At 37.3% G+C, this 24,153-nt stretch overlaps 2 protein-coding genes across 12 annotated transcripts in view; both read right to left on the minus strand.

Moving 5' to 3' along the window:
- Window positions 1–24,153, minus strand: part of LOC131690758 (collagen alpha-1(XVIII) chain) — a 1,092,580-nt gene that overhangs the window by 708,796 nt on the left and 359,631 nt on the right. The gene's annotated exons all lie outside the window — the stretch shown is intronic.
- Window positions 21,980–22,732, minus strand: LOC131690764 (calaxin-like). The gene has a single exon (XM_058976755.1). It carries the CDS (start codon window positions 22,657–22,659, stop codon window positions 22,003–22,005), a length of 657 nt encoding a protein of 218 aa, XP_058832738.1. The 5' UTR covers window positions 22,660–22,732; the 3' UTR covers window positions 21,980–22,002.

A 24,153-nucleotide genomic window follows, 5' to 3' on the forward strand; every position in this document is an offset into this window, starting at 1 on the left:
AAAATATTTTTATAAGATAGTGCAAATATCATTCCATAAGTGTGCAAAAATTCATTGAATTATCTTCAGTAGTTTTTGAGATATAAAATTTACAATTTTATCATGCATTAAAGTTTAAGGGTTAATATCTTAAAGAAAAAAAGGAATTTTAACGAAATATTTATAACAAAAGCTAATCACCATAATCCCTATACAATAAAATATACCTCATGAATATCGGTGATTTTGCGAAAAATTCGAGGATCACTTGACATGGCTTTACTCAGTGGTTATATAAAAACCACTCAATTTATTTCCAAAAGCGTTCATATACCCCATATACGAACCATTTCACCTAACATGGCAACAAAAATCTATGTATCTTCATCATAATTGTTATGATTATCTTCCTCGCCATCGTCATTAATGATTGTTTATGTTTGTCTAGTATGGTGGATGTAACGCTCCACGGCCTGCCGTTGCCATCGGGGATGAGCTTTATGTGGACCCTTCAAAGTGCCATCAGCCAAAGCCCCAGACTATTAATCATGTTTAGCGTGCCGTGTCACACTCAATCCTGAATAGGTTAGGTACCAGGTACAGGCTCGCCGCACACTCAAAGAGCGAATTCTACATCATAATCAGCTCCTCGTCACCCCCCTGTCCTGACAGTGCCGCCATAAATCGGTGCATGGTGCACCGTGCGAGCCGGATAATGTTGCAGCGGAGCAGTATGTTAGATAAACACATCCGAAAACGTGAAACCCGAGCTTCGTTGCGAAGAAACCATCAGAACACGCTTTGAAATTGATATTCTTGATATGCATTGTAGGTGGAGCTCGCGTTGGGTCGCCGGTTTGATTGATTTTGGACATGGTGATGTCAACAGACGCCACCCAAAAAAATCAACGTTTTAGTAAAAATACAATTCGAATGAAGGAATCCGTCGGTCTAATAATTTAAATGTGAACAACTGGGAATTGTTTTGGGCTGAACATCCCTACAATAATAGCAACGCGTACGAACCGGGTACGCGGCACTTAGCGCCGTCCATTTGCATCGAATCAAGCAATTTCTCAGGAGATATGCCCGGCGACAGGAATCAAATTGCGAAATTATGCCGAACCGTTGATCCCTTCTTGCTAAGCAAATTACAATTGGCGTGCGTTGTGCGTTTGAGAATGAGAGAGAGAGAGAGTCGCTTGCTCTCCTGGCCGACCGATGCCACATCACAATCCCGGAAGACGCAAATCGCTGCCGGATAAGGCAAAACCATTAGTGTTCCACCTGTGAACATTGATTGGATGGAACAACGGAATTATGGTTGTAGCATTATTGCATTAGTCATAATTAACTCCCCCGCTCTTCCTAATACATGCATTTGGTGTTCGGAGGTTCCGTTCTCGTTGCTGTAAGATGAAGCGATGCCGGTGACGATGTTTGAGTTTTGTGAGGGTGTTGAGTGGAGTTATGACATGACCAAAGAAACAGATAAATTAAAGAACAAACATGTTTTTCAGATATTTTTAACAAATTTGAATGTTGTTTGATTTGAACAAATTTATTAGAAACTGTCGAAGAAGATAATTATTACGAGCTACCATAGAGAGCGGTTGCGATACTCATTGTGCTTTCAGCTTGTACCCGAGCCAGCGCAAAGCGAACGACCAAAACATTCGTTATTTTCATATTCAATGCATAGGGGAGAGTGGGTCACGTGATCCCACTTTTGTTTTTTTCACATAACTTTTTAATAAAATTAAAATTTTGAATGCAAATATCTTCATTTTGCAGTCAATTCAAATTGTGAGAGCTGTGAATAATATGTAAAACCAAATACCATGCCCTTTCAGTAATATGAACAGTTTTGAAAATCATGTCAAAATGAAGTTTTTATAAAAACGTGTGGTAACTTGATCCACTGTCTACTAGGGCTAAACAAACAGAGCACACTATGACTAATAGAAAACTTACCCTGATAAAATAACTAATAAAACTACCTTTTCAGATGCACGACGAGCTTTAACCAGTAAAAAGTGAAGCCAGATATTTGCTGTAAATCAGTGCTATTTGACTACCTTTTCCAACTTTCAATGACTTATATCAAAATTTATTCGCGAAACAAACATTTTATTTCAATTTATACAACCAGGTACTTTTTGTAAGGGATTATTTCTATTCCAATACATTTCGGAAGTGCGTGTGAGAGTTAATGATAGGGATCAATAGTACCCAGTGTTACAGGGATCAAAGGTACCTGTTGCATGAGGCGAACAAAATTTAGTTTTTTGTAGAAGCTGTGTAACTATTTATTTGAAAAACCTGTTTCTCATTTCTCTAAACTATGGCACGGTGGCTTTTTATGTTCAACATAATTGTGGAAATGTCTATTACATTCTTAGTACACTTTGCACTTATACACAATGGCATGCCAGCCACGAACTTGATAAGCTACGTGTCGACGGTGAAACACTTGAAACAAAAAAATATCATACTTCATTAGCCTAATCAGCATTAGATCAATGTTATCTGCTTGCTAACTCATTTTGTCATGCGGGGGTGGGTATGTGAGGAGGGCGAAAGTCCCATGAACGAACGACTCCCCAGCTTAAATTGGTATGCTTTGTGATATAGTGGTGGTTTAAAGATGATGGGGTTGAAAGGGAGGGGTATGAGGGCTGGATGGGGTGGTGGTCTGAGGGGTGATTTAAGGAGATTTTTAAAGGAGGGGAGTGAACAGTAGAGGGGGGATGTAACCCCTCTCCGTAAACCATCAACTACGCCCCTGTTAAAATCCAGAAACCTTATGCGAGTCGAAAAAAAATGGCCGGGATTTGGTTGACGTTTTTCAGAGTGATTGCATAACCTTTCTATATGAGAAAGGCAAAAATGTGCCAACATCCAAAAAAGTGAATTGTCGTCAAATTTTTTTTCGAGTTTGCATCAAATCTTGACGTTTCATGCACCTTGAACACATTTAGCATCAAAAATAAAAATTCTATTTTTAATTTTTCCTATAGTTTATATGAGAAATTTCTGTGTGGCCGCACTCTGAAACCCGTAATTCCGGAACCAGAATTCCGATCGACCCAAAATTCAATAGCAGCCGATGGGAAGGTTGCACCTTTCATTTGAGACTAAGTTTGGGCAAATCGGTCCAGTCATCTCTGAGAAAAATGAGTGACATTATTTGACACATACGCACATACATACACACACATACTCACACATACATACACACATACACACTCACATACAGACTTTTTCCGATCTCGACGAACTGAGTCGAATGGGATATGACACTCGGCCCTCCGGGCCGTGATTAGGTTGACGTTTTTCAGAGTGATTGCATAACCTTTCTATATGAGAAAGGCAAAACGTGTTTTTCTAGACAAAAGCTCTTATAAAGTAATTGAATACTACATTTCATATTCACATTAAAACAAATTGTACTGTGTGGTGCGTTATTACACTCATCGCAAAAGTCCGACGAGGACGACGTGGATCAGTTTTTCATCTCTTCTAACAAATAATCTGCATATTCCAAGGACGAATGAACGGAGGTACGAAAATCGAAAGCGAGAATACCGTGTGTTGGATTTTCGTAAAAATCAATCAGCAGTACTGCAACAATATTAAACATAAGCTGATTGATTTTCATAAACATCTAGCGCACCGTGTGGAAGAAATTGCGCTTTTTTCGTTTTCGATTTTCGTACCGTTGTTCGTTCGTCCTTAATGCAAAGCGAGTAAAGGCGCTTTAACCTAGGCTTATTAGCCAGAGTAAGATGTAAATACCTCTGTCCCATCCCAAAGGAGTGACATTAAGTTTCTTAGCAAAGTCACTCCCAACGATTTATTATATCCCCTTCAAACGAAAACGGTTGGTACGGTTGTCCTCGTTTCTTCCTCTTTTAAGATTCGAAATGATTCGTTAATCAAATTATTCATTAATTGACTAATTTGATTGTCGTTTAATTTTGAAACATCTTTAAACCCAACTCTGCACAGTAGGCCTGGCCGTTTTAATATTTGCGATATATGAAAATATACTTCAAATATTAATAATGACAAGAAAAACATTATAGAATAACTGTAGTGTTTTCCAGGATGCTTTTCAATACTGGCTGTGTAAGGGTTAGAATAGAATAGAATAGAATAGAATAGAAACAAAAGCTCTTATAAAGTAATTGTAGTTGAAAATTTTCATAAATAATTTTTTCGACGAACTCATACAATCGTTAAAAAATCGTAAAAAGATCTTCGAGATGAATTTTAACCTAAATTTTCAAAAAATTGATGCAACTTTTCCAAAACATATGTAATACATCAGAATTGTTTTTTAAGCATAATAAACTACCAAATATGTCATTTTCTTTTTATGTTGTGATAACTTTTTATGTTTAGATTATGCGATATGGAAGGGGAATCAAATATCCCCAAGGATCAAGTGTCATCACTCTTCCCTATAAACTCTTATTTTAATTCTTGCCATGGTGATCTGTCCAGATGAGTGAGTCGCAGCAGCAAGAAGTGGTGCTCCAGCAGCATGCAAGGGCAACACGGAAAAATTCATGACAAAAAACCTGTTTCAATCCACCTAATGGTGTAATTGTGCCATTCTAATTCATTCAATAGCAAGTTATATTCAATATATTTGTGAAAATTTCTATTACATTCTTATTACACTTTGAACATATTTACAAGGGCACGAGTGTCACAAACCTTATGAGCAACATGTTGACGATGACGACCTTGGAACAAAAAAATATATTATTTAGGTGGATAAATCAGCATGAATTAAATGTTGTCTTCGTATAACATATTTTGGAATGCAGTGGGAGGGGAAGGGGATTTTACCTGTAAAAAAGGATGTGAGAGAGATCTAGTTGGTGAAAATGGATTCAGTCATCGCCGAATCCGATGTGACTTTAATTCTGGAATATGCCCGGTACCTTATTTCGGTTTAAATTACTATGTAACCGTAGTAACTCCGGAATCAAAAGTCAGATCTGAATGAAATTCAATAGCAGGTGTATTGTATTTATCATTTGAAATCAAGTTTGTAAAAATCAGTAAAGAATTTGCTGAGAAATAGGTGTGATATTATCATACGAACTTTGATAGTTACCCGAGAGTATCAAGAACCGTCATAGGTGTCCTATATTTTTTTGTTTTGATTATAAAGGTTTTAACCTTAGGATCATTCGCTTCTTTGTCGGGTTGGAAAAATCTCATTAGAGAAATCTCTAACCCTATGTGCGGGGTTGGGAATTGAACCCAGGTGAGCCGGGCACAAGGCAATCGATTTACCAACTACACTATCTCCACCCCCCTAAGTGGTGGCCAATATGGCCAAAACTACTTTGATTGGTCTTTAGGGATCTAGGCCCACTAATCGAAGTAATGTTAAATCCGTTTCAACATGTATTGCATCATTTGGACATCTTCATGTTGCAAGTTTATATAGGAATTTTCTATGTGGCTGCAGTCTTCAGCCCAAAATTTCGGAACCGGAAGTGGGATCAACAAAAAATACAATAGCAGCTTGTGAGAGCATTAGAACCGTTCATTTGAAACTAAGTTTGTGCAAATCGGTTCTGCCATCTCTGAGAAAATTGAGCGGCTTTATTTGATACACACATGCACCCGCAGACATTTTGCGGTCTCGACGATTTGAATCGAATAGTATGTGACACTTGGACCTAGGGGACTCAAATAGCAGGTCGATTTTTAAAGTGATTTCCTAAGAAAGCCAAAAATCATTTATATTTCCAAACCAAACTAATTTCATATCTGTATTGCAGAGTATATTTGTTTCGTAATGACGTATTTGCTAGGTCGATTGATTTAAGGTATCAACTAATGAAAGTAGTACTGTTCGTGAAATCTTTGTTCAGGTTGTAGCTTCGTCAAACGGTTGACTGCTCATCATTTTAGTTTAGCTGTATAAATATTTTTTCAAGAACATGGTAAGCATGTTTGGTTATATTCAAGATGATGCTGTTCGAATAATACTTCTAACATTGATAGTATCAATTCAGCAAAAATTATTAGCTTTTATCAGCCTACGATTTTGTCAGGCTCATATGAAAATTGATAGTTGATAGTTTGATGAGCTCTAGCAGACGAACCAAGTCGAATTCGAGTAAATTTTTTCTTGAGCATATTTTTCTTATCATAGGATCCTTAATATGAAAAGATCCTAATTTCAATTTTATTTTAAATTTTGCGCTCTCTGACACTATTAAGCGAAAATTATACTAAATAATCGGAAAGGGCTATGAAACTATATCTAGGGACTAAAGAAGAATATTTTAAGAGTTGTAGTTGTAGAAAGAGATGGTGTGAGGGGAAGCTGAGAGGGGGCTGATGGAATATGCAACACCCAACCGCATATTATACCCACTATTGAATAATAATGAATAATAAACCGCGTATTCATGACACCATTTGTGTTTCCAAAAAAATAATTCGCATCGAACATGGTGTGTTTGGTTGAGTTGCTATTGTGGTTCCCTGAACATGTTTAGTTTTTGTTACGATTCTTATTCATAATTTTGGGAATAAATAGCCGACAGTAAACGATGTTCATGATTTCAGGAGCTTACTCGCGATTTTTTTTTTATTTTTCACCATGTAACCGAGCTATTTATGAGTTTACTCTTGGATGTTTCTGTCGGACTAGCGGAATTTATGATTCTGATTTCAGGATCTTAATCGCGATTTTCGTAATTTCTGTGCACGTTATCGTGATATTTTGGTCATGAGGAGAGTGATTTATGTTCATGATTTCAGGTTCTTAGGCATGATTTTTGATATTTTAATCGAGAGTAATGTGAGTTTTGTTCATGTTTTCAGGAGCTTAACCACGATTTCCGTAATTTCCATGCACGAAATCGTGATACTTTACTCTAGACCTTACTTTCTAATTTGACACTTGAAGAAATGAGACTCATGTTCAGGATATCAGCAGTTTTATCATGGTATTTGCTCTTTTTCGGTTTCAATCGTTTTTTTTCACGAAGTAAAGTGACATATGAACTGGATATCGCAAAACAGGATGATTTTGATCACTCGAAACTTTTTTCGTAGATTACTTGTATAGCCAGAATAGTCCACCGTATCATTTAAATTTGAATTAAGTTTTACTCTAAACATAAAAAACACTGATTTGTTATACTTTTTGAGCATGCCGTTCTATTTTTGGGTACAAAAACTACATAAAACCAAAATTTTACTTTACCTACTTTTTACCAAGCTTCGAAAAGTGTCTATTTTAATAACAACAGTTTTATCTGAGATTTTAGCAAGAGTAATAAATTCCAAGCGAGTTTTTTTAGAGTCGGATGTGCCAAATCTTGCTTATTTTAAAAATTATTTTTTGTGATCCTAGTTCGCAATTATTTCAAATTATTTCAGGAATAAATTACCAATATTTTTTATATTCAAACCATTCAACGTGTTGTTAATTGATAAACCAATGAAATTTAGCGATTAAAAGTGTTTTCAGATTCATTTATTCTGATTGGACTCGAATTTTACGAATTTCGGTCACACGAAATTTGAAGTATATTGAGATACTTGTACAATACCAATTAACATCTATTTATCAATGAGTATTTTTGCCTTTCTCATATAGAAAGGTTATGTAATCGCTCTAAAAATCGTCAACCTAATCCTGGCTTTTTGGCTTATATAGGCTTAGGTAGGAGTATGCAGTAAGGGGTTGCTACTTTAAAATTATAACTAGTTTAAAATTTCTTAACGGATCTTCCCCCTTGATTCGCCGCTGGTTTGAAGCGATGTTTCAGTGTCAACACATAGTATCTCAAAATCGTGGCTGTCGATCCATTGTATGTGCTATGTGCAAATCGTACTGAATATGTAATATACACTCCCACTATTGTATTGAACATAATGAGCCATGATATCATAGTTTGGACGAATGAGAAAGGCACAATTGCACCACTAGGTGGATTAAAACAGATTTTTCAGAATCAATTTGAACAAACAGTTGAATGAAAAACATGAACATCAAGAGCTTCTTGTGGGTGAACCTTATACTGCCCAGAAAAATAATAAATTTTTGAAAACGCAATCGGCCCACCCCTGATCCGATTCCTAGTCCCACCAGGAGTACTTGCACTAAATTTGAAGCAAATCGGATAAGTCTAGCTGGCGGACCAACGTGCCTGAAGTTTGTATTGGATTTTTCGCCAATTTACATGGAAAAAACCCACATTTTTGCCGCTAGATGGCACTGCATACATCGTATTATCACTGTAAGTGAACATAGGAAAGATAATTTAATTGTCTACAACTTTGTCGAAGACTGCTAGTGAATCCGGTTTTGTTGAAAGAAGTTATTAAACTTTTAACGAAGTGATGTCTGAGTCAGTTTTGCATGGGGCCTAGCAGTGCATGGTTGTGTATCAGTACTCGATTCTCACGATCTATGCATTTTTGTGAAATAAACGATAGGTTTAGCCCAATAGTATGTTCAGAAGAATTATAAGACATAATACGAGTTATGTTTTTGTTGGGAAATTTTAGTTCCAACTGTGACCGCAAAGAGGGCGCCAACACTAACTTTTCATAGAGGAGAGATAGAATATAGATTTTTGGAATAATTATTGGAAAATGCCTGTTCTGAAACTTTGTGGAAGACACCTAATTTCTATCTCTTTCCGTTGAAAAGTTAGTGTTGGCGCCCTCTATGTGGTAAAACATGGAACTAAATTGTTCTAACCAAAACATTGCTCGTATTATTTACTACAGATCTTCTGAACATACAATAGAGCTATATCTTATGGTTATTTCACAAAAAATGTTTAAGTCGCGCGTATCGAGTACTGATACACAACCATGCACTGCTAGGCCCCATGCAAAATTGACTCAGACATCATTTCACTAAAAGTTTAATACCTTCTTTTAACAAAGCCGAATTCACTAGCAGTCTTTTGCAAAGTTGTAGACAATTCAATAATCTTACTAATTTTCACTTAAAGTGATAATACGATACATGCAGTGCCACCTAGCGACAAAAATGCGAGTTAGTGGGTTTTCTCCATGTAAATTGTCGAAAAATCCCATACAAACTTCAGGAACGATCGTCCGGTAACTAGACTTGTCCGATTTGCTTCAAATTTGAAAATGTTTGCTGGTACGCTTGAGACCGCGTTTTAAAATTTATAAGTACTGAGACATTCACCTTTTCACCGGTGTGTTATCATGTTTGCGAGATCACGAGTGTAGGTTGCGTAGATAATCGCGAAGGGCTCAAGCGATTGTATGTTAACGTGTTTGTCACGGAGATGTAACTTTTGCGTGTATAAACTCGATTTTATAACCGTGTGTCAAGCTCTATACGAGATATACTTTTTTCAATAAATTTTCTTGTGATAGAATTCACTAACTGTGTTGTAAATGACAATTTTTTATCCCGAATTATTTAAAACATTTTTTTTTCTAAATTTTGCATCACCAAAACTGTGATGTCTAATTTAAAATTTCAAATCTATCCGAAGATCAAAATATAGACAAGTTCTGGCAGGGTGCTGCCAAACAGATCTTTCTTCACTAATAAGTAATCAGGGATCATATTTTGTGCAACCAGCTTACTTGAAAGTTTTCTTCGATTCGATTGAAAGATGAACGACCACTTTGTTTTCAGTAATTTGGTCACGGGTTTTCATACAATTATTACTTTTTCTTCGATTACTTCAAACTGTGATTGATTAAATGTATTTATTTGATTAAGATAATTTATCTGAAAATGCTATTCGATTGACTTCAGATAAGTGCGGACACCACCCAAGATACGTCCTTGTTCCTTCTCTACACTTCTGGTAAAGCGGTTAACCTTAAATACTAAACTAACATTGCTCGGTACGCACTGCCGAGTTTAGTGGTGGCAACGAGATGACCCATCCTGCACCACAACTAATGCTAACCAGTTGCGGGTGGTCGCTGCGGGGAACAGCAAGTCGCATCGCATTAAGTTGATGGAACGGCGAAATTACTTATTTGATCGGACCAAACAAAAGTATTAATAGCATGTTCTGAGCGATTGTTTACGCATGATGCAAACATCGGAGCAGGTTGTTGAACTCTCTTTTTCTATATCTCCCTTCCTTTAGATCTGTTCCAAACGGAAGCCTGCCGCAGCTATTAACACTCGTCTTATTTTCTCAAGCCTCAATAAAAATAGTCAAATGTTTGTTCAGCTCGTTGACGAAGTACACTCGTTATTTATATAGGGGCAAATATTTGTGCAAACTATCCAATTGAAACCTCTTGGAATCAAAATTCCCGTACAAACACAACCAATTCATCAATTTACGAGATGCTCGTCTCCGTGCTGAACCAATTTTTAATTTAACAGAAAGTGCACGAGATGGTGCCGTTTCTGGGTTGGGATTGCAAAATTCACCCACTTTGGCTATTAAAAGTAGTTGGTCAAACACAAACATATCTCGCACAACTTGGCTCAGGTCTTGGCACTGCACTACACGAAATATATTTAGTTCGGCATCTAATTGATATTCTGTACCATGCTTATCGCTGCCCAGCCACACTGAGCCGTTTCAAGTCAAGCGCAAACATAATGCCGTTGGAAAAACAAAAAGATCATGCCGGAGATCAATAACCGTCAAAAAAAATACTCACCATCATCGGTCGTTAGTTTGAGCAGTTGTTAAACATCCCAGTGAGAAAAAAAGGCAATTTCATGAGGAGTAGGCAAACACTGAAACTCAAACGTACTTATCGTTAGTAAAACGCGACAAAAATCAGCCATCTCCATTTGGTTCTGTTGACACAAAGCCTAGCTTTTTTCGTACAATTTTAAAACGAAATTGCCACGCGAGAGATGTCACTCGAAGGAACGAAGGTTGAAAACGGTCAGGGTTCAGACAGCGAAAAAATAAACGCGAATCAATATTGCACTCTTCACATCCGACCGAACCCGCCACTTAAAGATTCTCTTTTTTTACAACTTTGCACTCGTTCCCAATTATAGTGTACGGGTCTCGGTTTCCCGTTTTCGAGTAATAAAGCTATCAAAGAAGATCAGAGATTCGTGCCATCCCGCCAGAACGCACCAGGCTGGTGATTTTCTGTTACTTTTCCCACCGCGTCAAGGTTCGTTTCGCCGAAGGAAGAGCAATTCAGTCAACCGCTCGATGAGTACATATACTTGTAATGATAATTGAGTTAAGTTTATTGCTTCAAAGTACACAAATCACGTATGTTATGATGACAGGCCAAGTTTCGCACTCGAAAATAAATTGGATAATCTTGATTAAGGCTAATTGTTGACATGATCTTATCTTGAGTTTGTTTCTTAAATCTGGTTAATATATGGTTCGCTTGGTTCAGCCGACAGTTGGTGGGACACTTACCTAGAGCCTCCGCGGGCGGAATTAGATTATTCTTATCTGAAAGAAAATTTCTTCGTACTTGTTTGGGGGTAAGTTAATCTTGGCAATTTCAATTCTAATGAATACAGTAAATTTAATGGCTATGAACCGGTCGTACCTAACTTTTACTATTAACATAAGGGGTGACTGATCTACTATATGTTATGTACCTATAATGTAACCCTCCTCAGTGTGACATAAATAGTTCCGTTAAAAAGCTTGATGTGCCACACCTGATCGCAATCTTTGTAGAGTGCCTTATTATAAAACGGCAAAATTGAAGAATGGGACAGGTTCAAAGATACTTCGGATGTCACCGAGGTAACCAACTAAATCAAGCGCTATCGAATTTATTTTTTAAATGTCGCAAATCTAATTTGTTAGAAAACACTCATTCCTACAAAAGCACCAGAAAGGAACGGAAATCAAAATACAAGACCCAAATTTTATGCTAGATTAAAGCAAACCTATTTTATATCATAGCCACTTTCAAAGTTGCTGTAAATAGTCACATTTGTAAGAACAATATTCGAAAAGAACTAAAAAAAAAATTATTTAACAAGTAATTCAAACATGCACAAAAATCGAGCTTTCTTTATTGCATAAAGTTTTGTAAATGGACACATCGTCTACAAATAAAATTAACACGATCATCATTTAGACTAATAATTAATGTAGGTTGATGAGCCCATTTTTGCCATATTCCTATTGTCACCCTACCCATTTGAAGCCGTTGGTCAGAGCAGTGTCTGCCATCTTTGTTCAACCCATTGAGTCAAATGGTAGCGCAACAAGTGGCAGGGTCATTAGAACAGGCTTAATATCATACCGGCTTAAGGACATGCTGAATAGATCCACAAGGTGGCACCTAAAATGGCTGCCGTCGTTTCTGCTTCTTCTTTTTATCTCATCGTCAAAATCAAAACATTGCATTGGCGCGCAAGACAAAATCTTTTGTAACTTGAGTGTCTTATCTCAGATTGCTTAGAAATTGTATCACTGTATGCAGGCATGTTAGCACAAGCTGATGAATAGGTTCTCTTCACGGAATTTTGATTTGTTTGGGAAATTTGTACCTTTTTATTTTTCAAAGCAAATGAAACACATGGTGCAAAAACCAGTCAGCTGATTGCTGAACGATACGCTTGTGTGCGCGCCATCTCATTTTCCTTCGGTATAGTACTTTCTAGCCGCACACAGATGCTGAACGTAACCCGAACATAGCCGGACATAACCGAACCTTTGTTGTGATTTTGGCATCGTTTCACCTTAACTTTTGTGTTTTGCTGATTCGTGTTTGAGCGCAACAAAAACTCAAAAAAATTTTGTTGTGCTTAAACACGAATAAGCAAAAGACAAAAGTTAAGCCCGTAAGATATTAAGCCTGATCCAGTTTTCCGATCTGTATACTTCACATCCTTGCTCTCACTTGAGTACTATGGCTCTAATTTTTATAACTTTCCCTACCCAGTAATCTCTAGCTAATTGAACGTCGCTAAAATGCAAAAAAAAAGAAAATGTGACTAACATGGTCGAAATAAAAAAACAAAAAATTCACCTGGAATTTCACTTGGAATTTTATGCGGAATTTCCTTCGGAATTTCACGTAAAATTTAATATGAAATTTAAATAAAATTTTTCCGCAGAATTGCACATGGCATCCCCCGTATAATTTCTCCTGAAATTACATGAAAATACGCGTGAAATCTCATGTGGAGTTTAACCTAAAATTTTAAGTAGAATTGCACGACGAGTTTCATTTTCGGTGGAACTTTACATGAGATTTTACATAGAAATTCGCGTGAAATTTTTCGTGGAACTTATTAAAAAATCACGCAGAATCTCACGTGGAAGTCTAAGTAGAATTTAACCTGGCATTACACGTGAAGTGTCATGGGGAATTTCACTTGGAATTTTACGCGGAATTTCAGTGAATTTGACAGGAAATGTCACGCGGAATGTTGAATGGAATTTAAAGTATAATTTCACAAAGGATTTCGTGAAATTCCATTTTCCGCGAAGCTTTACCTGGATTTGCATATGGAATTTCAAGTGGAATTCACATGCAATTTCACATAGAATCTCACTGAGAATTTTAGGTGGAAACTCACGTGGGATTTAACGTGGAATTTCACCTGAAATCAACGTGAAAATCAACATGAATTATGCACCAGAAATTCCATTTTGAAATTCTACGTAAAGTTCAAAGTTAAATTCCGCGCTAAAATTCACATAAACTTCCACGTTAAATTCCACTTCCAATTGCATTCGAAATTTTCCGTGGGATTTCACATGAAAATCTACGTGAATTTCAGGTGAAAGTACGCGAGAAGTTCCTCGTGAAATTCCACGTGAAATTTCATTTTCCTCTGAAACTTTGTAGAAAATGTCATGTGGTGTGCCGCGTGGAATTTAACGTGATTTTTCGGAGAATTTAATGTGGAATTTCATCTGAAATTTTACTTTAAATTTAATGTTGAATCTACCGTGTAATTTCAAGTAGAAGAGAATAGAAGTTTTACAGGGAATTGTGCATGGAATAACCCGTGTAATTGGTACTAAGTGAAAATTAGCGTGAAATCTCACTTGAAGTTTATGGAATTCTATGCGAAATTTTTCGTGGAGCTATGTAAAGATTCACGCGAGATCTCTCGTAAAATTTCACGTGGAAGCTCACGTAGAATTTCACCTAACTATTCACGTGAAACGTAACGAGGAATTTCACATGGGATTTCACGTAAAATTTAAGCGGAATTTAACAGGAAATGTCATGTTGAATTTCAAATGGAGTTTAAACTGCAACTACGAGAAAATTCAAGTTGAATGTCTTGTGGATTTTACGTGGAATTTCACGTCGATTTCGATGTGATGTCTTATTTTCCGTGGAACTTTACCCACATTTTAACGCAGATTTTTACGTGGAATTCACGTGAATTCTTACGAAAAATTCTAAGTGAAATGTGCACGAGAAATACCAGCTGAAATACCACGTGAAGTTTCATGTTAAATTCCACGCGAAAATTCGGCGGTTAATTTCCAAATGAAATTCCACTTGAAAATCTCGATGGGATTTCACATGAATTTCTACGTGAATACCACGAAAGGTCCCACGTAAAATTTCTTGCGAAATTCTACGTGAAGTTTAATTTTCCGTGAAATTTTACAAGTAATTTCACGTTGCATTCCATGTGGAACTCCACGTAGAATTTCATGTGGAATTTTACTTCATTTCCCTCAGAGAACTTCACGAAAGTTTTCACGTGGAATTTAACGTGTAATTTTACACAGAATTTTCATTACCTGGAAGTCCATGTGAAATTTCACGTGGAACTTTATCCTGTTTTCACATGGAATCTCACGTGAAACTCGCGTGGAATTTAACGTGAAATTTCCCGGAGAATTTCAAGTGAAAATTCGTTGAAAATTTTTAATGTGTATTTTCACGTTATTCCGTCTGAAGCCCCACGTGCAATTTCAAGTAGAATTTCACGTAAACTTTGTTGTGAAACTTTGCGTGAAATTCCAATTGAAATTCTCTGTGGGATTTTACGCGAAATTCGCGTGCACGTGGCAACTTGTGGACCCTCACATGGATTTACGTTAAATCTCCCGGAGAATTTCAAGTAGAATTTCACTTGGAATATCACCATTTCACCTGAGATTTCACGTGGAATAACACGTAAAATTTAACGTGAACGGACTTTCACATAGAACTTCAGGTAGCCTTTCTCCTGGAAATTTACGTGGATTTTCACGTGAGAATTCACGCAAAGTTTCACGTGGAATAGCATAAAAATTCACGTGACATCTAAAGTGGAATTTCACATCATATTCCAAGAGGAATTCTAGGTGAAATTCCACAAGGAACTTCGCTTAGAATTCTGTGGAAATCTGCTTGAAATTTAATTTGTGATTTTACATGAGATTGTACGTAAAATTCCACTTGAAATCCTACGTTGAATTCCGCGTGAAAATTTAACGTGGAATTTAATTTTCAATTTCATGTGACAATTAACTAGCGATTTCAGGTGGATTTTTACACATAGCTGCAAGTGGAATTTCACCAAGGGGTGAGTCGCTTAGAACAATGTGCCACACAAACTGTATCACCTACGATAACACGGTATAAGATTACGATTCACAGTAATTCACGCTCATTTCACTCGTTACCATAATGTGTGGCACAATGAGGCACACTTTTGACAACTCAAAAACTGTCAACAAAGTGTAGTTGAATAATCATAGCAACCATTGCTCTTGTTTTACTAAACACCATGGCACATCGTGGCACATTGCGGCACAAGCTACCACGCTGTTTGTTTGTGAGCACAATTCGATTTGTGCTTAGCGACTCACCCCTTGAATTTCACGCATAATTCCACTTGAAAACCCTGGTTAAATTTCACGCGAATTTCCACGAAATTTCACGTGAAGTTCCTGATAGAATTTCACCTAGAATTCCAAGCGAAATTTGACGATAAATTCCACATTAGATTCCATGTGAATTTTCATGCTAGTCCACCTGAAATTTCAAGTGAATTGTTCTTGAATTTCCTCGCGAATTTCCAGGTGAAATTCCGCATGAAATATCAGGTAAAATTTTGCGTAAATTTCCACATGGAATGCCACATTAAATTCTACTTAAAAATTGACGTGGAGTTTCGCGAGACTTCATTTGAATTTTCAAACAACTTCACGTAAAATTTAACATGATGCTTCACGTACAATTTTACATAAAATTCCACCTGAAAATTAATGTGAAATCCTCTGAGGACTCACGTAAAATTCGACAGGAAATTTGAAGGGCAAAAATAATTTACGTGGATATCTACGTGAAATTCCCTGTAAAATTTTACATGACAAGCCAAATGAAATTTCACGCGATATTTCATGTAATTCCACACCAAATTTTACGCAAGAATTTGATGTGAAATTCTACTTAAAATTTTCTGTGCGATTCAACGTGAAATCCACGTGAAATTTCATTTGAAATCCCATGTGAAATTCATGTGGAATTTCACGGGGAGTTTCATGTAAAATTTCACATGAATTGACGTGAAATTTCCCGGGAAATTTCAAGTGGAATTCCACGTATAATTTTACCTGTAACTTTACGTTAATTTTTACTCACTTGAAATCGTCTGGAAGATTCCAAGAGGGATTTCACGTGAAAGATCACCTCAAAATTTCCCATGAATTTTTACTCGGAATCCACGTGGAATTTCACGTGAAATCTTCTGGATGATTTCAAGCGAGATTTCACATGGAAGATCACCTAAAATTTTACGTGAATTTTCACTCAGAATGCACGTGGAATTTTGTGCAGAATCTTCCGGAAGATTCCAAGCAGAATTTCATGTGGAAAATCATCTGAAACATCGGGTGAATTTTCACGTGGAATTTCGCATTTATTTCACTTACAACTCCACGCGAAATTCCACTTAAGGTGTCACGCAAATTTCCACGAAATTCGACGAAAAGTTCCACGTGAAAATTTACGTGAAATTGGACGTGAAATTTCACGATGAATTTTACGCGAATTTTCATGCTATGAATAAAGGGAACGAGAACTTTTACTTGAAATTTCAAGTGAAATTTCACGCGAAACTCTCGTGGATATCAAAAATAAACTTAAAATTCCACATTAAATTTTATGTGGAATTCCGTGGTAGATTTTACGTGGGTTCCCAAGTCATTACATGTAAAGTTCCACGTGGAATTCCAATTAAAATAATCTTTTGAATTTCATGTGAAACTTCAAATAAAATTCCATGTGAAATTCCACATTACGTTCCGCGTGAAATTTCTCTTCCATTTTCCGTGACACATAACTTGTAATTTCATGTAGAATTTCATGTAGAATATCTTGGGAAATTTTACTTGGCATTTCACGTGGAATTTCACATGGAAATCTCCCAGAGAATTTCAAGTAGAATTTCACGCGGAATATCATCTGAAATTTCACGCGAGTTTTCACGTGAAATTTTTCGTATATATCACGTGCATTTCCACGTGAAATTGCGCGTTTGATTTCATGCAAATTTCCACGGAATTTATGCAAATTTCAATAGAATTCCGCATAAATTTGACATGAAATTAGATTTTACGTAAATTTTTATGTTTTTTCCACAACAAATTTCACGTGAAATTTTACATGATATTTTACGGGAACTCTTACGTGAAATTCCACATTGAATTCTGCGTGAAGTTTCAATTTAATTTCCCGGTGTAATTCCAGATGAACTTTTACGTGAAATTCCATGTTCAATTTCACGTTAATTTCTACTCTAAAGCGATTCTGCGATGATTTCCACCTAAGAACTCGCGTGAAGTTCTAAGTGAAATTTCATGTGAAATTTTACGTGAAAATCCATATGAAATTCTTTGTAAAATTTCATGTAGGAATCCAAGTTAAATTTTACGTAAATATTTACGTCATTCATCATGAAGGCTCACGTGAAATTTTACGTGAGATCCACGTGAAATTACACTTGAAGTTTTGTGTAGATTTCAAAGTAAGATTTCACATGAAATTTAATGTGAAATTCTACTTGAAGTTTCACGTGATATTTCACGCGAAATCCCACTTTCCGTGCAACATTACTTGCAATCTCACGTGGAATTTCACAACGATTTACGAGAAATCTCCCAATGAGCTTCAAGTGAAATTTCACATCGAATTTCATCTGTAATTTTACGTGAACTTTCAGGTGAAATTCACGTGGAATTTTACGTGAAATCTCTCGTAGAATTTCAAGTTGAATATCCCCCGAATATTTTACGCGAATTTTCAGGTGGAGTTCAATTCCACCATTCCATGTGAAATTCTACAGCATATTGCATGAAAATTTCCACTGAATCCCACGTAAAGTGCCACGCATAAATTCGCGCAGGATTCTACGTGCAATTTGGCGCAAAATGTTACTTTGGAATCCACGTGAATTTTCATGTTATTTCACGTTAAATTGATCGTGAATTTTTAGGCGTAATTTCACGTAAATTCTCACGTGAAATTCCAAATTAAATTCTACTTGAAATTCCATCTGAAGTACTGCGTAAACCTCCAGGTGAAATGCCACCTGAAATTTCATGCGAAATTCCACGTGAGCTTATGCGTGAAATTCCACGCGAAGTACCACGTGAAATTCCGCGTTAAGTTTCGCGTTAAATTTAACAAATTTCAGGTGAATTTTTTCCTGAAATTTCAAGCACAATTCTATTCGAAATTTGACGTGAAATTAAACGTGAGATTTCACGTGAATTTTCACATAATTTCACGTGAAATTTGGCGTGAAATATCATGTGATATTCTACAGGAAATTCTACGTGCGATTTCACGTGAAGTTCCGTTATCGTTTATCGTTTATCGTTTATCGTTTATCGTTTATCGTTTATCGTTTATCGTTTATCGTTTATCGTTTATCGTTTATCGTTTATCGTTTATCGTTTATCGTTTATCGTTTATCGTTTATCGTTTATCGTTTATCGTTTATCGTTTATCGTTTATCGTTTATCGTTTATCGTTTATCGTTTATCGTTTATCGTTTATCGTTTATCGTTTATCGTTTATCGTTTATCGTTTATCGTTTATCGTTTATCGTTTATCGTTTATCGTTTATCGTTTATCGTTTATCGTTTATCGTTTATCGTTTATCGTTTATCGTTTATCGTTTATCGTTTATCGTTTATCGTTTATCGTTTATCGTTTATCGTTTATCGTTTATCGTTTATCGTTTATCGTTTATCGTTTATCGTTTATCGTTTATCGTTTATCGTTTATCGTTTATCGTTTATCGTTTATCGTTTATCGTTTATCGTTTATCGTTTATCGTTTATCGTTTATCGTTTATCGTTTATCGTTTATCGTTTATCGTTTATCGTTTATCGTTTATCGTTTATCGTTTATCGTTTATCGTTTATCGTTTATCGTTTATCGTTTATCGTTTATCGTTTATCGTTTATCGTTTATCGTTTATCGTTTATCGTTTATCGTTTATCGTTTATCGTTTATCGTTTATCGTTTATCGTTTATCGTTTATCGTTTATCGTTTATCGTTTATCGTTTATCGTTTATCGTTTATCGTTTATCGTTTATCGTTTATCGTTTATCGTTTATCGTTTATCGTTTATCGTTTATCGTTTATCGTTTATCGTTTATCGTTTATCGTTTATCGTTTATCGTTTATCGTTTATCGTTTATCGTTTATCGTTTATCGTTTATCGTTTATCGTTTATCGTTTATCGTTTATCGTTTATCGTTTATCGTTTATCGTTTATCGTTTATCGTTTATCGTTTATCGTTTATCGTTTATCGTTTATCGTTTATCGTTTATCGTTTATCGTTTATCGTTTATCGTTTATCGTTTATCGTTTATCGTTTATCGTTTATCGTTTATCGTTTATCGTTTATCGTTTATCGTTTATCGTTTATCGTTTATCGTTTATCGTTTATCGTTTATCGTTTATCGTTTATCGTTTATCGTTTATCGTTTATCGTTTATCGTTTATCGTTTATCGTTTATCGTTTATCGTTTATCGTTTATCGTTTATCGTTTATCGTTTATCGTTTATCGTTTATCGTTTATCGTTTATCGTTTATCGTTTATCGTTTATCGTTTATCGTTTATCGTTTATCGTTTATCGTTTATCGTTTATCGTTTATCGTTTATCGTTTATCGTTTATCGTTTATCGTTTATCGTTTATCGTTTATCGTTTATCGTTTATCGTTTATCGTTTATCGTTTATCGTTTATCGTTTATCGTTTATCGTTTATCGTTTATCGTTTATCGTTTATCGTTTATAGCAAATTCGAATTTACTATCCTGATAGATGATTGCGGTTCTTTTGAAATTCAAGCTTAGTTTAGCATTTAACAAATTATAGCCAGCGTGATTCAGCATCGGGAACGAAAAAAGATGTTGCTATCCTTCCACGAAACATAGCACCTTTCTCCATCCCTTGGTAGCTGTTATAAAGTCATTAAAACCTTGTAATGTACCGGTGAAAGCTGCTCCAGTGCAGGTTAAGAAAGCTCCACCAAAACAGCATCATCAGAGTCTAGTTGCAGGAGGACGGGGATCATCCTAAACCATATAATTGCAGTCATACGCGGTAATAAAATCTCACTTGGGTGGTAAACGGTTCGGTATTAAATATTTACTCCCTCTTATGTTGACCGCGATGTTGTACGACGACGCTCTGAGATACATACATGTTGCACTCGAACCAGGGGGGATGTTGAGTGGTTGTTTTTTATTGTCTACCTTTCTACCTTCTACCGTTCGTGGCAGCACGTGATGCTTAAATCTAATGCGCGATGAATCTTCAATCTTTGCGGTGAATTAAATGAAGTCGTGCAAGACGCAGGAAAGAAGATATACTCGCGCATCTAAATCTCACGTGAGGAATGCCCATAAACAAGCACATTGTTTGGAACAAGTCGTTTAGGTAATTTATGAACGATGCCTTTGTGCGGAATCCAGTGAAGGTGAAGGTTCGAATCAAAGACGAAAAAAAAAATGATGCTGGAGAGAAATGTGAAATGGGGAGATTTGATGTGCTGGGTGAGTTATGCGCCGGGTGGTTTATGAGTGCTGGAATGATTAATGCAACAGGTAGCCCGGCGATAAACCGTTGAAGATTAACAGAATTTGGATGATAGATTGTTTGTGGGATTATACGACGATGATTACGGCTTAACAGGTAGGATTATAATCTTATATAGCGCTAATGGGCGAGGTTACACATAGTCACATTTCGTTACATTGTTTGCGCCTACATATTTGTGCATAGTTTTTTTGCAATTATGATTGAATTAGTTGAATTGCTTTAAATAAAAACCTCAGTAAATTATGTCATAGTTTCTAGTTGGATGTCAGCATCCTCAATGAAGCATTTCCCTGGGCCTGTCGTCCAGCGTCTCTAATCCCGTACCGTTGCAGTACGTGCAAAAGATTAACTACAAAAATATGACAAGTCGTCAGAACCAGCAAATCTAGCATTTAAATTTTCCTTTGAACTACTCTTTTCAGCATCCCGTCCACATACTTTGCGTGGGTGGAAATGTGCAACTGCGTGCGACGTGAAGTTGACCGCCTTCTGCCAGTTTTTGTGTGCTGCTGGGTGGGAAGCCACAGTTTGTTAGTAGGAAATGAAGAATCGCTTAGCCGGGAGATTAATTTTTCATTTCTTGCTCTGCGTTCCGTTTCATAACGCACAAACGAGCACATTGTGGCGAAAGAGGGGGAAAGAGTTTCTGGGACGAACCGGGTCGCTGTTGACACTACTTGTTTTCTAATTTTTCGAAACGCGATTCGTTTTTCCCGCAGCCGTTTCCCACTGACGTTGATTCGTGTTTTCGGGGTAGGGGCTTAGGGCGAAGCGATAATTGCTTCTTTATTGCCAACGAATTGTGAAGAGTTTTTGTATGTTTGTCTTTTGAAGTTACTGTTGCTCGTGTTTTTTTTTCTGGGAAAGAGGCACTAATTGGTTGCAGGCCGATCAGTCAATAGGGCTTGGAGCGCTTGTACTAAATAAAAATAGGCTGTTTTATGCAAGTTTGTTTGAATTTGTTTTCTTAAAATTTTTATCTTAAATGCTTTAAAATTTTGGCACCTTTTCCAGGAATGTCCGAGAGAAGGCGTACACATGAGCACGATCCGGCAGTGCTTGACCGAAACACTCCATAAATTCCGGTTCTTTGCGCACCGCTTCTCGAAAGTCATTCCGCGAAATAGCACCATCCCTATCCATGTCCAATTTGCGCAGAATTATCTCCGCTAGATCCTTGTTCTCTTCATCCGCGTCCTCCTCGTGCTCTTTGACAAATGAACCCTTCAGTAGAACCAGCATGTGTTCCCTCCGAATGACACCTTCACCACCAATATCGTAAACTTTGAAGCAATGATCGATCTTCTCGTCGATGGTTCCCCTCAGAAATAGCGATAACATTAACACCCACTGCTCCATTGTGACATGCGACGTAACACCCTTATCCAGTGCGTTATAGATTCGTGCTACCGTGACACCGTCGGAGATTCCAAAGGCCATGTCGAACACCATGTCCAGCTGGTGTCTCCCCACGATCAGTCCCTGGTTGGTTTCATCGTCACGCACCAGCTTGTAGTAGATCAGCAGACACGCTTCCAGTTCTCGGGTCGTAAAGTGGGTCCTCTTCACCAGGCGCCGTACCAGACGGTTAACCTTGCTCAGAAAACGAACTTCCTCTCTAGGGTCTAGCGTTGAATCGAGTGACATTTTGAAATGCGATGCAAAATTAGAAAATTCTTGCCAAAATAGTGTGTTGAATCCGAAGCAATGGTTGCTTTGTCTGTTTGTTTGCCATTAGGATTTCTGACAGTTCATTTACAACCATGGGTTAGAAGTCGTGCTTTGTTTGCCTCACAAAATACCCAACCTGAACACTTACGCCGTGGAATGCATAGTGTTATTATTTTATGATTTGAGTTAATCACTTTCAGGTCCTCAAGATTATTCCCCGAACAGCTTGGTACAATACATACCTGGCCCGTCCACGGTTGTATTTTCACACGTCATATCTTCCAAAATTCATGCATCCGACATTCCGCAGCCAGCTGATTCACAAAGCCGTGCATTTCTCCGTCGCCTCCTCCTCCTCCTCCACTCGACCGAACGCTCTGCTGAAACGCACAGTTGCCAGCACTGCCAGACCAGGCGAGAAGCGTGCATAAATTTTAATAATTTTATTATCTCCCAGTCCATAACTCACCCAAGCCAACCAGCAGCGATGAATGGCAGCATGTTTTCTGCCGGTTGGATCCGCGTCCTCAGCTTAACTTCAAACACACTCTTTCTCGGTACGTACAAGAGGTACAACTACTGCTGCATGCTGTTTCGGACGGGGGCACTGCAGGAACAACCAGAAAATACAGTGATCGCTCGTTCGTTCACTCGCTCGCTCACTAGTGGCTCTAATAAAAATAAATAATTTATGTATGCTCGCTTCGCGATGATGCTGCTGCCGAGCCCCTGTGAGCTTATACGCGGCTAGTCAGCATCGTTTGAGAGTAGATGATGTTGTCGCTGTGAATTGCCTGTGTTTTGCTATGGCATGCTGCTTGCGGGCTCAATTGCGTGCATTCGTTGGACTATGCCAAAGGTGGTTTTGAGATTGTGTTAAATTGAACCTGTGAGCAGCTAGATCCCGATATGGGTCGTATCTGGGCTGCGGTGTTCTAGGTAATTCGTTATTCTTTTACATGGGTTCCGGCTGGTGTTTTGGCATGCCTGTGACTTGAAGTACAGTTTTTTGTGTCTCTAGAGTTTGTTCCATTTAGAATATTGCTACACAAAACCATTTATTTTCCCAAGAGAAAATATGGAACAAAATCGATCATTTTAAGTTTTAAAGGAAAAATTGAAGAACAATTCTTTGTAAGCTTTTTGGAAGATTTTTTAACGCTTCACTCTTTTCTAAACAGAAATATTGTCAGCCTTGAAGGAAAACATTGGATGAACTTAGAGCTGTGCGCCGCCGCGCCACGCCGCCGCCGCCGATGATTTTGACACGCCGCCGATTTTAGGAAAAAATGGTCAGCGCGCCGATTGCCTTTTTTGTGCTGCGCCGCCGATCATATTTAAACTCGCGCCGAGTCCATTGTAAACTACCCAATGGGTCACGCGCCTCATCGAGACGACCAGATCTAAAAAACCCATCAACTTAACGATCATGACAGGAGACCCACCGTGTACTCGATCGCGCTGGTATGA

This window comes from Topomyia yanbarensis, chromosome 3 (genome assembly GCF_030247195.1).
Source record: "Topomyia yanbarensis strain Yona2022 chromosome 3, ASM3024719v1, whole genome shotgun sequence".
In the NCBI taxonomy this organism is placed as follows: domain Eukaryota; kingdom Metazoa; phylum Arthropoda; class Insecta; order Diptera; family Culicidae; genus Topomyia; species Topomyia yanbarensis.

Excerpts from the sequence above, each read along its gene's own strand:
- LOC131690764 (XM_058976755.1), bottom strand. The coding sequence starts at position 22,659 with ATGTCACTCGATTCAACGCTAGACCCTAGAGAGGAAGTTCGTTTTCTG.